We start from the raw sequence: 13,113 nt of genomic DNA on the forward strand, positions 1-13,113 counted from the left end.
CATGGACACAAAGTTGGCTAAGTGACAGGAAACAGAGTAATGGTAAACTGTTGTTTTTGGATTGGGAAAAAAGGTATAAAGTGGGGTTCCCCAGGGATCAGTATTAGGACCACTGCTTGTCTTGATCTATATTAATGACCTAGACTTGGGTGTGCATTCACAATTTCAAAATATGCGGATGACACAAAACTTGAAAGTGTGAACTGTGAGGAGGATGGTGACAGACTTCAAGAGGCTATAGCCAGGCTGAGGAATGAAGTTAATAAGGAATACGAGATCCTGAACTTTATTAATGTGGTATAGAGCATAAAAACAAATTTATGGTGTACCTAAAACATTTGCGACATGAAAATTTTAGTTTAGTGCTGTATTTGGTCATTGTAAAACTGGACATGAACATACGTCTGTCTTGGGAGGTGATGGGCTGTGCCCAATGTGTATATGTCACTTCTGTAATGAACATTGTCTCTTGTGGCTGTAAAGGCTGATTCATGAGTGACAGTCCCTTCCACAACTGGCACAGATGAATGGTGCTGGCCCAAGGTTGACTGATGGTTTTTTCCTTCTCTTTTCAGCCATTTAGTCATTTCTTTTGTGCTCTGTTTTTCTCATGCCATTCGTGACTGCTTGTCTCCAGGCACTCTGGTCAGCAGCAAGAACTTCCCATACATAGGCTGTAATTCCAGTCAACTTGAAGCCTCGCTTACAAACATCCTTGTACCGCAGACGTGGGCGACCTAATAGTCTTGTGTTGATAGCAAGGTGGCCATAGGGCATGTCTTTGGGGATGCAGTCATCATCCATTCGGCTCACATGACCCAGTCACATGACGGAGTCTCTGCTGATTCAAGAGGGCAAACATGCTGGGGGTCTCTGTACAGTGGTGTACTTTCATATTTGGCTCTGTCTTGCCAGGAGATGCCCAATATTCATCTGAGGCAGCCAAGATGGAAGCTGTTTAGTTGCTTTTCTTGGCTTGCATAAGTCATCCATGCCTCACTACTGTAAAGGAGGAAGCCGAGAACAGAAGCCTGGTACACATGGAGCTTTGCATTTGCCGTTGGTCCACACTCAAATTCTCAACTTGGACATGACAGCTGCAGCTTTGACAATCCTGGTACTGATTTTGGCATCAAGGAACAGGTTGCTAGTGATTGTTGATCCAAGGTATGTGAGCTCCAGAGTGAGGTTGTCAATGTTGATGAAAAGTGGAGTCTCTGTATCCTGGTTCATAACTTCTGTCTTCCTGACACTCACCATCAGTCCAAGCTCCTTGCAGGCCCAGGGGAACCAATCCACAAGCTGTTGCAAGTGAACTTCAGTATGGGATGTCAGCGTGGCATCATCAGCAAACAGCAATTCACAGACTAGGACATTATGTATTTTGGTCTTAGCGTGCAGTCTTACCAAATTGAACAGTTTGCCATCAGCTCTGGCATGCAGGTAGACACCCTCATTTGAATTTCTAAAAGCATACAATAGCAGCATAGAGAAAAATATACCAAAGAGATGGCACCAGGACGTAGTCTTGCTTTACCCCACTGCTGGTCTTGAAAGCCTCCGATGATGCTCCATTGTAAATGATGAAACTGTGCACGATCTCGTGGAAAGAAGAAATGATGACCAGAAGTCCAGATGGGCAGCCTATTTTCTGCAACAGGTTAAAGAGCCCATACCTGCTGACAAAGATTGCGATGTTAAAGTGGGATCATCGGCGCAACACCATCTATAACTCTGCACTCACTGCATAAAGGAAAAGAAATCTGAGGAATGTTGACTGGTTTGTGGCTTACTGGACTGAAACATGCACATTACTGCAACTAACAAGAGAGCCCTCGTGAACTACAAGCAAGTATCCAGCAAACACAATCTAGCTGTTTTCAGAGCTGCCTGAATCAAGTCTCAGCAGATTGCTTGGCACTGCGCCAATCAACACCGGTTGAAACTCTGCAACAGCATACAATCTGCTGAGTTCGGGGATGCTAGGGGGATGTATGAAGGAACCAAGAAAGCAACAGATGCAGCAGCAACCAAATCAGCCCCATAGAAGGCAAAGACAGAGAATGATCATCACAGAACCTAGCAAGCAGATGGAAAGTAGGTGGAGCACAATCTTGAACTCTATGTAATGGAGAACGTTGTCACTAAAGAAGCTCTCAGTGCCATTCCAGTCTTTCCTGTCATGGAGGAGCTGGTCAGTGAGCTCACCATAGTAGAGCTCAACAAGGCCATTGACTGTCTTGCCAGTGGTAAAACCACAGGAAACGGTCGCATTCCACCTGAAATGACCAAAAATGGAAAACCAGCACTACTGCAGCATCTCCATGAACTTTAGTGTCTCTGGAAGGAAACATTTGTGCCTCAGAACATGAGTGATGCAAAAATAGTCACCATGTGCAAAAATAAAGGGGACTGCAGTGACTAAGAATTATTGAGGTATCTCCTTGTTCAGTATTGTTGGGGAGGTTTTCGATTTATTGTGTCGCTCTGACCAGATTGCAGACCCTGGCATCACACATCTACCCTGAGCCTTAGTATGGCTTCAGAGCTGACAGATCGACAGTTGACAAGGTTTTCTCACTTCAGTTATAGAAATGCCGCGAACAGCATAGATTACTCTACATTGTTTTCCCAGACCTCACCAGGGCCTTTGACCTTTGTCAGCAGGTATGGGCTCTTTAACCTGTTGCAGAAAATAGGCTGCCCATCTGGACTTCTGGTCATCATTTCTTCTTTCCACGAGATCGTGCACAGTTTCATCATTTACAATGGAGCATCATCGGAGGCTTTCAAGACCAGCAGTGGGGTAAAGCAAGACTACGTCCTGGTGCCATCTCTTTGGTATATTTTTCTCTATGCTGCTATTGTGTTGGTGTTGTCCGAAAGAGCCTGACTGAGGTCGATGAGGAGCTCTGGAGTCCTTTCTGAGCCAGTGGTACAGCAAGTGTTGATCCGAGTATGACCTTTCTTCTTGGTGGTATAGTTTCCTTGGCTGAGGTCTGACCTTGCTATACACCAGGAAGTGGTCAATGCCACAGTCAGTGCTGTGATAGCTACGAGTGAAGAAGTCACTGTTGAGGGCGGTAAGCCCGGTGATGATCAGATCTAGCTGATGCCAGTGGCATGATCTTGAATGTCTCCAGGACATCTTGTGGCACGGCTTGGTTTGGAAGTAGCTGTTCGTCACACAGCATAGCTCCATCAACCTCTGTCCACATTCATCTTGGCGATTCCCTGGTGCCATATGCATGTTGGCCAAGCTGTGTAGTCGCTACCCACCCTTGAGTTGAAATTCCCTAGGAGGTACAGTCCCTTGGTCTGGGAATTCTTCTAGTGAATGATGAATCATAGAATTGATCTTTGACATATAGGGTGGAGGTGAGTGTTGGGGCAGAGGTGTACATGAGGTTAACCGGGCCAATGTTGACTGACAAGCCAAGATATAAATATATCATTTATATATACCACAAACAGCAAGTGACCCAACACTGATCCCTGTGGAACCCCACTGGGCACAGGCATCCGGTCACAAAAACACCCCACGACCATCACCCTCTGCTTCCTGCCACTCAGCCAATTCTGGATCCAATTTGCCAAATTGCCTTGGATCCCATGGGCTCTTACCTTCGTTATCAGTCTCCAATGTTAGTGCTCTTTGGACAGTACTAGGCTCCCCAAAGTGGTTCCTTTAAGGAAACCACTGAGTCAGTCTAGTTTCTTGGAGCACAGCAATGTCCACATTGAGCCTTACGCATGAACATATGAACAAGGAGCATGAGTAGGCCATTCGGCCCCTCGAACCTGCTCTGCCATTTAATAAGATCATGGCTGATATGAGAGTAACCTCAAATCTGCATCCCGCCTACCCAACAACCTATCACCCCCTTGCTTACCAATAATCTATCCACCTTTCCGCCTAATCAGGAAGAGAGCTCCAAAGACTCACGACCCTCAGAAAAATTTCACATCATCTCCATTTTAAATGGACAACCCCTTATTTTTAAGCAGTGACCCCTAGTTCTAGATACTCCAGAAGAACAAACATGCTCTCCACATCCACCCTGTCAAGACCCCTCAGGATCTTATGTGTTTCAATCAAGTCACCTCTTACTCTTCTAAACTCCAGTAGATACAAGCCTAGCCTGTCCAACCTTTCCTCATAAGACAACCCACCCATTCCAGGTATTAGTCTGGTAAACCTTCTCTGAACTGCTTCCAAAGCATTTAGCTTCTTTCCTTAAATAAAGGTGACCAATACTGTACACAGTACTCCAGATGTGGTCTCACTAGTGCTCTGTATAACTGAATCATAACCTCCCTATTTTTGCATTCAATTCCCCTCGTAATAAATAATAACATTCTATTAGCTTTCCTAATTACTTGCTGTACCTGCATACTCACCTTTTGAGATACATGCATTAAGACACCCAGATCCCTCTGCATCTGAGCTCTGCAATCTCTCACCATCTAGATAGTACGCCTCTTTTATTCTTCCTGCCAAAATGGACAATTTCAGTTTCCCATATTATACACCATTTGCCAGATCTTTAGCCACTCACTTAACCTATCGATATCTGTTTGTAGCCTCCTTATGTCCTGTTTACATCTTACAAAGATAGGTAAGAAAGTGTCATCAGCAAAGTTGGCAACCATCCAAGTCATATATATAAATTGTAAACAGTTGAGGTCCCAGCACTGATCCCTGTGGCACACCACTCATTACATCTTGCCCATCTGAAAAAGACCCATTTATGCCTACCCTCTGCTTTCTATTAGCCAGCCAATCCTCAATCCATGCCAATATGTTACCCCCTGTACCATGAGCTTTTATGTTCCGCAATAACCTTTGCTGTGGTACTTTATCAAATGCTATCTGGAAATGTAAGTACAGTACACCCACCAGTTTCCCTTTATCCACAGCATATGTTACTTCCTCAAAGAACTCCAATAAGTTGGTTAAACACACTTTCCCTTTCAAAAAACCATGTTGACTCCGTCTGATTACATTGAACTTATCCAAGTGCCCTGCTATAGCTTCTTTAATAATGGCTTCTAACATTTTCCCTATGACAGGTGTTAAGCTTATTAGCCAGTTGTTTCCCACTTTCTGTCTCTCTCCCTTTTTGAATAATGGAGTTATATTTGCTATCTTCCAACTAATGGGATCTTCCCCGAATCTGGGGTGTTTTGGAAAATTAAAACTAATGCATCAACTATCTCACTAGCCACTTCTTTTAAAACCCTAGGATGAGTCTGTCAGGGCACTTGTCAGCCCACAGCTCCAACATATTACTCAGTACCACTTTTCTGGTGATTGTAATTTTCCTGAGTCCCTCCCTCCCTTCCATTTCCTGATTTATAGCTGCTTCTGGGATGTTATTTGTATCCTCTTTAGCAAAGACTGATGCAAAATACCTGTTCAATTCATCTGCCATTTCTTTATTTTTCATTATCAATTCTACAGACTCACTTTCTATAAGGCCAATGTTCACTTTGTTAACTCATTTCTTTTAAAAATATTTATAGAAACCCTTACTATCATTTTTATTTTTCTGGCTAGCTTTCTCTCGTACTCTAATTTTTCCTTCCTTATTAATCTTTTAGTCATCCTTTGCTGTGCCTTATATACTGTCCAATCAACTGGCCTTCCACCTATATTTGCATATATACTATTTCTTTAAATTTGATACTATCTTTAACCTTTCAAGTTAACCATGGATGGCATGTCCATCCCTTGGACTTTTTCTTACTCGTTGGAATATATTTATTCTGTGTATTCTGAAATATCCTCTTAAATGTTTGCCGCTGCATCTTTGTTGACCTGTCCCTTAACCTAATTTGCCAATTCACTTTACCCAGCTCTGCTTTCATGCACTCATAATTGCCCTTATTTAAGTTTAAAAACAGTCTCAGACCCACTCCTCTCTCCCTCAAACTGAATATAAAATTCAATCATATTATGGTCGCTGCTACCTCGTGGTGCCTTCACTATGAGATCTTAATTAATCCCATCTCACTGCACAATACCAGGTCTAGCATAGCCTGCCCCCTGGTTCGCTCCAGAACATGCTGTTCTAAGAAACTATCCTGGAAACATTCTATGAACTCCTCATCTAGGCTACCTTTGCCCATATGATTTTCCAATCTATATGTAGATTAAAATCTCCCATGATTATCGTGCCTTTCTGACAAGCTCCTATTATTTCTTCCTTTATGCTCCATCCCACCATGTGGTTACTATTAGGGAGCCTGTACACAATTCCCACAAGTGACATCTTGCTTTTACTATTTCTTATCTCCATCCAAACCGTTTCCACATCTTGGTTTCTTGAACTTTGGTCAGCCATCTCCATTGTGCTAATACCAACATTAGCTAACAAGAGCCACTCCTCCACCTTTTCCTCACTTCCTGTCCTTCCTAAATGTCCTATACCCTTTACTATTCAGGTCCCAAACCATGTCCTCCTGCAGCCTTGTCTCAAATCATACTTATTTATTTCTATATGTGGTCTCAGTTCATCAGTTTGTTTCAAATGCTTCATGCATTCAGATGTAGAGCCTTTAGTTTTACCTTTTTATAACCTCTAGTTTCATCTGTTGATTTGTTAGATTTGTACTTTCCATCTCTTCCTGTCACGATCTGTTTCTCATTTCCCGTCATAATACCTTTCTTTTTTGCCTTGTCTCTATGCTTTGATTTACCAAATCTTCCCAATTTGTACCTTTGCCCCCACTACTTAGTTTAAAACCCTCTCTACTTCCCTAGTTATGCAGCTCGCAAGAACACCGGTCCCAGCACGGTTCAGGTGTAAATCATCCCAATGGTTCAAATCCCACTTTCTCCAGTACTGGTGCCAGTGCCCCACAAACCAGAATCCACTTCTCTCACACCGGGCTTTGAGCCACACATTCATCTCCCTAATCTGGTTTGTCCTATGCCAATTTGCACGTGGCTCTGGTAATAATCCAGAGATTGTGACCTTTGAGTTTCTGCTTCTTAATTTGGTGCTGATCTCCTCATACTGATTATACAGAACCTCCTTTGTCCTGCCCACGTCGTTGGTACCAACATGGGCCACGATGGCTGAGTCCACCCCCTCCCACCGAAGTTCCTTTCCAGCTCTGAGCAGATGTCCCAAGCCCTGACGCTGGGCAGGCAACACAGCTGTCTGGACTCAGGCTCTTTGCTGCAATGACGTCAATCCCTCTGACTATACTATCCCCTACAATCACTACATTCCTTGAAACTCCCCCAACTTGAATGGCTTCCTGTACCACGGTGCCATGGCCAGTTAGCTCATCCACCTTGCAGCCCCCACTTTCATCCAAACAAACTAAAAAAACCTCAAACCTGTTGGACAACTGCAAGGGCCAAGGCTCCTGCACTTCTGCTCTCCGGGTCCCCTTATCTGCCTCACTTGCAATCACACCCTCCTGTCCCTGAACACTGAGCAAATCAGAAGACTCTATCCTAAGGAGTGTGACCGCCTCTTGGAATGAACTGTCAGGGAACTTTCCCCCTCTCTGATATGTTACAGTGTCTGCAGTTTGGCCTCCCGCTCAATAACTTGAAGCCGAAGTTCCTGCAGCTGCAAATACTTACTGCGGATGCGTTTGCCCTGGATCACACCAATATCCAGAAGCTGCCACATCCTGCAAGTGCAGCACATCACCTGCCCCACCATCTCCAATGTGTTTATAATTAACTAATTAGCAATTATTAATTATTAATAAAGACTACACCTCCCCATAGGTTTTGGCATTGTCAGTAAACTTTACAATACTCATAAAACAAATAGTACCAGTTACTGGTTTACCTGCTCCTTCTGCAGCACCAAAGTGGAAATCAAATGCTGAAAAAGAGTAGAAGAAAAGAAGCACCTCCTCCCGCCCATTCCCACTTTGAACCAAATTCCCAAATATACTCACTCGGTCTCTGTCTCACTCAGGCTCTCACTGACACTGTTCTTTATCAATTACAGCTGTCTTGCACGCATCATCAACCTGCAAAAGCTCGTCAGCAAGGCCAGGACACATGGTCCTTACGTTTCAGCTTCCAATGTGAAAGACTGGCATCTTTCTTTGTTGGGTTTGTCTTGCCTAGTGCATAGACTAGCAACCTGCCTGTCGAGAGTTGACTCTATAAAGCTCCGATTTTAGCACCCATTGAAGTAAGTCATGGCAGGACACCACCTAACTGACTGGGGGCTGCCCAGCTTGAGCCAGGCAGTAGCTACCCAATGATCAAGATAATCTCTCCCACTATCGGAAGTAACCCCTTGTGCTCTGCTCTATGCCAATTGAGGGACAGCTTATAACCAGTAACTGTTTCTTCGCGTGTTGTGCCAACATAAACCACAAAGCTGAAGTGCCCTCTCCAAGGCACAGGCCTGGGCAAATACTAAGAAGACCCTGAGTTGCCCAAGCATTAGCGCGTCTGTCTCAGCATTGCTAGTACTGTTCAAAGGAAAGGATGAAACCAGTACCGTTTGGTACTAGCTCTGCTGCAGGAATTACCATAAAGATGACATTACAGTCTATGGGACTCCACTCCGGATTTTATGTCAAGGTTTACTCCCTTGGCCTTCTTCTCTTGAAACACTTACAAGGCAATGGGGCTACTTAACCAGATCTGGGAGTCTGGTTTGTGGGCACTAACATGTAACCAGACGCCAGTGGGCCTGTAAGCCACATGTCAGGGGGCCAAGCCTACTCCAGGTCCCCTGTAGGTTAGCCAGTTTATATATGTCGCCACGGGGAGGGACTGCATAGAGCTTGCTGATGAAGAGGCTAAATACTGGCAGGAGAGGCTTACGCAATTGGTTGTCTTTTCACAATAGTCATACTGTTAGCAAGTGGTGAGAGCTGAAAGCAATAGGAGATAAGCAGATTGGCCACTACGCATCTCATCAACCAAAGACACACAGACATGAACAAGTAACTTGTTAAGGCTGCATTATTTTATAAAGACAGAAAACAAATTATGGGAGTTCCAATTGATTTGCTACAGGATTTTTTTTTTAAATCACTAATGCCAAAAATGCAGTCTCTCTCTACTGCATAGCACTCTACAAACAAATTAACTAAGCAGCAAGAGGAAAGAGGAGCACCTTGTTTAAGAACATAGACAATGTTTTTAAGTAAGGAGAAATCTCAGCAGTATAATAAGTAAGTTCTATCCTAGTCTGATCGCATCACTGCAAAACTGCTATAGATACCAGGCTACTCAAGACGATGTCACAAAGGGGTCCTCTACTCTTAAACAATTGTTAAAAAAATGTCTCACGAAGAATCTTTTATTAAAACCTATATTACTCCATTCTTAGCAGCAGAACAATATTACTGACTCTTCTCTGAAATATCTACGCATACTTTTTAATTAATTAATATCAAACATGACATAAACAGAACACTTGTGTGTTGCGGTAACAACATCTGTTAACACATTTTCAACATGCCAGTCAAAAGCGTAAGGATTGCCTTATTTTTAATGATACACCAAATTTAGTTGTAACACAAGTACAAAAGCAAAATACTGCAGATGCTGGAAATCTGAAATTATAACAGAAGATGCTGTTTGACAAAGCGTCACTGACTTGAAACATTAACTGTTTCTCTCTCCACAGATGCTGCCTGATCTGCTGAATATTTTCTGTTTATGTTAGGTGTAATACAACTTAATTACAAAAGTATTTTGCTATTATTGGTATCATTTAACTGTTACCACACCATGGACAAATTGTTTTGCGAAATTGAGCTCCAGGAGGCTTCCAACAAATAATGCATATTTACATACTTAAAAGACAACAAAAATAATTGTCTAATCCTGTCAAAAATTTAAACTGGTTAATCTTGGCAGTTAATAGGTTCCAGTGGAAACAAAGCAAAAAAAAATGAAAATGATGGAAAACTGAAACAAAGATAGGCAGTGGAAAAAAAGGCGCCGATTGACCAGTTATTTATTTCCAGTATTTCTCTTTATGTAACAAGTTCTACTAGCTATTTTCATATAATCAACCTAAGGGTATTTGTTCTTTTGGAAGTTGTCCCATTATCTAAACTGGCAGTGGGACCAGGAGAAAAAAGAAAACGTCTGAGAAAATGTTCTGAAGTTATTTTCCAAATTAAAATATAATACAACAGTAACTTATATTTATATAGCCTCTTAAAAGCAGTAAAAATGTTCTAAGATGCTTCACAGAAGCTTCAGCAGACAGAATGACAAACAAGCCACATAAGATGATATTGGAACAGGTCATCAGGAGGGGTGGTACATGTTAAGGAATGTCTTAAAAGAGAGATAGATTGAGACAAAGAAGTTTAGGGAGGGAATTCCAGAGCCTAGGGCCCTTTCGAGAAGCATACTATTTAATTGGAGGGAATTCCTGCTCATCAAATACTTACTGCTTGTACACAATCCAGTGTTTGATAAATCAAAGGCAATAGAGGGGGTTGAGAAAGGTGATAATGAGGCAATAATGGGTGTCATGATTATTTAATGTTTTATTTTCAGATGATGCCATCAAAGTGCAGCATGTAGAAGCAAAATTGGAAGAGGACGGATCCTTGGGAACTTCAGAGATAACTGTGCAGAAGTGGGAAGTCATTGCAGAAGATTCTCTGGCTACGGCTGGATGGATAAGCATGGAATCAGGCAAAGGTAGTTTCGCTCAACTTGATAACAGAGGAGGGGCATTGGAGAAGGATGTTGTGGATGTCAAAGGCCGCAGATAGGTCAAGAGGGGCGAGGAGGATAGTGCACATAGGATTCCATTTGTGACTTTAATAAAGACCATGTCAATGTGTGGCAGAGCCAGAAGCTGATTGGAGTGCATCAAACATGGAACCGTGGCATAGATGGGTATGGATTCAGCACATTTAAGGACTTTGCAGAGGAGGTGGTAGTTTGCAAGGGCAGAAAGGTCAAGAGCATTGTGTGAGGGGGGGGGTGATGATTTGAAAGGGAGAGGACAGTACTAGAGGAAAGGAAACTGTTTACAATATCAATTATCATGTGGACCAGGAAGGCAAGTTGCATGATCAGCAATATAGGGGAATAATGTCAGGACAGCAGGGCTAGGTCTCATGAACAGCATGAGGGGAGCTAAGAGAGAAAGTGTTACTGTTAGGAGTGAGAAAGTAGGAGAGAGGAGAAAGCAAGCAGAAAAAGAACATAGGATGAGCATAATTACCATTTTAGTTAAAATTGGGTGGCTCCATTATTGCAATAATATTTATGTTTCCACATAATTTGAAAAATGGTGGCCCAAAAAACAGCATTTCCCGTAAACAGGATAGCAATCTAAAGAATCAGAATACATTATCTTTCATTAGATTAAAGCATTAATTTCAAGTATAGTGAAAAGTCTGAATAAGTACATAATATGTTTAAGTGATAGAACGTTTTCTTTAATGGTGCCCGTGATGGAAAATTCCACCAAGCCATTGTTATGATTCTGCAAGAATGTCAGAATTCCCAAGAATAGTACTTTCCTAACATCTCCTTTTATCATGTTGGATTTTGCTAGTTTCCGAAACGTTGATAGGCTGCAAAAAGTAGATGACAGCAGATAATTTCACAAGTGATACCAAACTGCACAATCGCAAACAAACGAACTCACCAAATCCTTGTAATCCTGATGGATTTCTGTATAAGATAATTTATTTTCTTCTTCATCATCAAAAACTGAAATAGAAAACCAGCATTTACATCAGTTTTTCTGTATTCCTGTTCCCTATCAATTGCCCCAGTCTTCGCAACATGTTTTTAAGATTTTCTAAATACGTGAGCACATATTTAAACGTCGAAATGACGGCAAGTAACCCAAGCAGCACGTCCCTGCGAACCAGGAAATGTTGTGTTGATTAATCGCAGAAGGCCTAAAGCTCAGCTAAATCACAAATCACTAAAAGTAGCCTTTAAAATACATGAACGAAATAGAACCACCATCAAGATAGCTACTCACCTGCACAGTTTTGTTCGATAAAATCAGTAATTGGAATAGTCCAACACGAGCTGCTGAGGAAGCCAGCAATTCCTTCCACCATCCACTCTTCCATTTTCCCAGAGCCGAAAAGAAAGCGACTCAGCTGGGCACCAGCACACCCATGTACCCGGATGCAAGCTGTTCTAAATATGTTTCCATGACAACCAACGAGTTTCGGCACCGAGAGCAACAACCTAACATTCTTAAAAGCTCAATCAGGAGATACGTCATCTCATCGCACAAGCTAAGTTTGTACTTCTGTGGTATCAATCTCAAGCATTCCTTAAATATTAGGCTAGAAAAGGCCATGATCACAATGCCAATTATGACAAACTGCATAAATATACGATTTTTTTCTTAACCGTGTGGTAAACTAATATCAAGAATGGCGCATCACTGTGTCTGGATGCTGCTCTCCCTATTTAAAAAAATGCTTTTAATTTATAATGTTGGACATGCAGCCAGAAGACTGTTGTACCCACATTATCATAGTCCCTACTTTCGGATGTTGTTAAATACTTTGAGATATTTTGGCACCATTTAAGTGGAAATATGTTTTATATAATCTCCACTTTCTACCCTGAAATAAATATTACATTTATTTTTTCTTCTTCTACCGCCGAAAAAATGCTGGGCCAGAATTTTTGGAACACTGAACGGATCGAAGAATTTTAAAACTTAGTGAATTCTTGAGAACAGGAAGCGACTTCCTGTTATTACATTTTTTCTCATGTCAACAATTAAAATTGAACCAGACTGTACTCAGTTCTAATGGATATTTTCCTATGTAAACTTCTCCCATAATGCTGGATTTGTAAGCTATGCCACTAGGTGGTGATGTTGACCAATTCTTAATTTTCCGGACTCAATTCGCTTGTGCCATTTAAATTCTGCTTTCATTGCAGTAAGTTTACAAATAAGTAATGTTCGAACTTTTTATTTAAACTTTCAATATCTATGTATATATATATCATTAAGATCTTTAAGTTAAAAAAGTAATATATATTATATATATTTACTTTTGTAACTCAAAAGCTCTTAATGTTTTTTTAACGATTTTAAATTATCCACTGTTAGGAATCTCAGACTTCCTTAAACCATGGCTTTCTATTTTTTTAAGTTTTAA

General features: G+C 41.7%; 1 protein-coding gene across 4 annotated transcripts in view; it reads right to left on the reverse strand.

Annotated features, from left to right (window-relative positions):
• Positions 1-12,184, reverse strand: part of cfap36 (cilia and flagella associated protein 36) — a 137,646-nt gene extending 125,462 nt beyond the window's left edge. For 2 of the 4 annotated variants that reach the window (XM_078556968.1, XM_078556965.1), the window contains exons 1-2: positions 11,967-12,180; positions 11,622-11,686 (exon numbers count right to left, since the gene is read on the reverse strand). In XM_078556968.1, coding sequence (XP_078413094.1) covers positions 11,622-11,686; positions 11,967-12,060 — 159 coding nt within the window. In that variant the 5' untranslated portion in view covers positions 12,061-12,180. Of the gene's footprint in view, positions 1-11,621; positions 11,687-11,966 lie in introns of all 4 variants that reach the window. The other 2 variants (XM_078556967.1, XM_078556966.1) reach the window with 2 other exon arrangements.
• Between the last annotated feature and the right edge of the window lie 929 nt (positions 12,185-13,113).

This window comes from Cetorhinus maximus, chromosome 14, assembly GCF_964194155.1.
Source record: "Cetorhinus maximus chromosome 14, sCetMax3.hap1.1, whole genome shotgun sequence".
Classification (NCBI taxonomy): domain Eukaryota; kingdom Metazoa; phylum Chordata; class Chondrichthyes; order Lamniformes; family Cetorhinidae; genus Cetorhinus; species Cetorhinus maximus.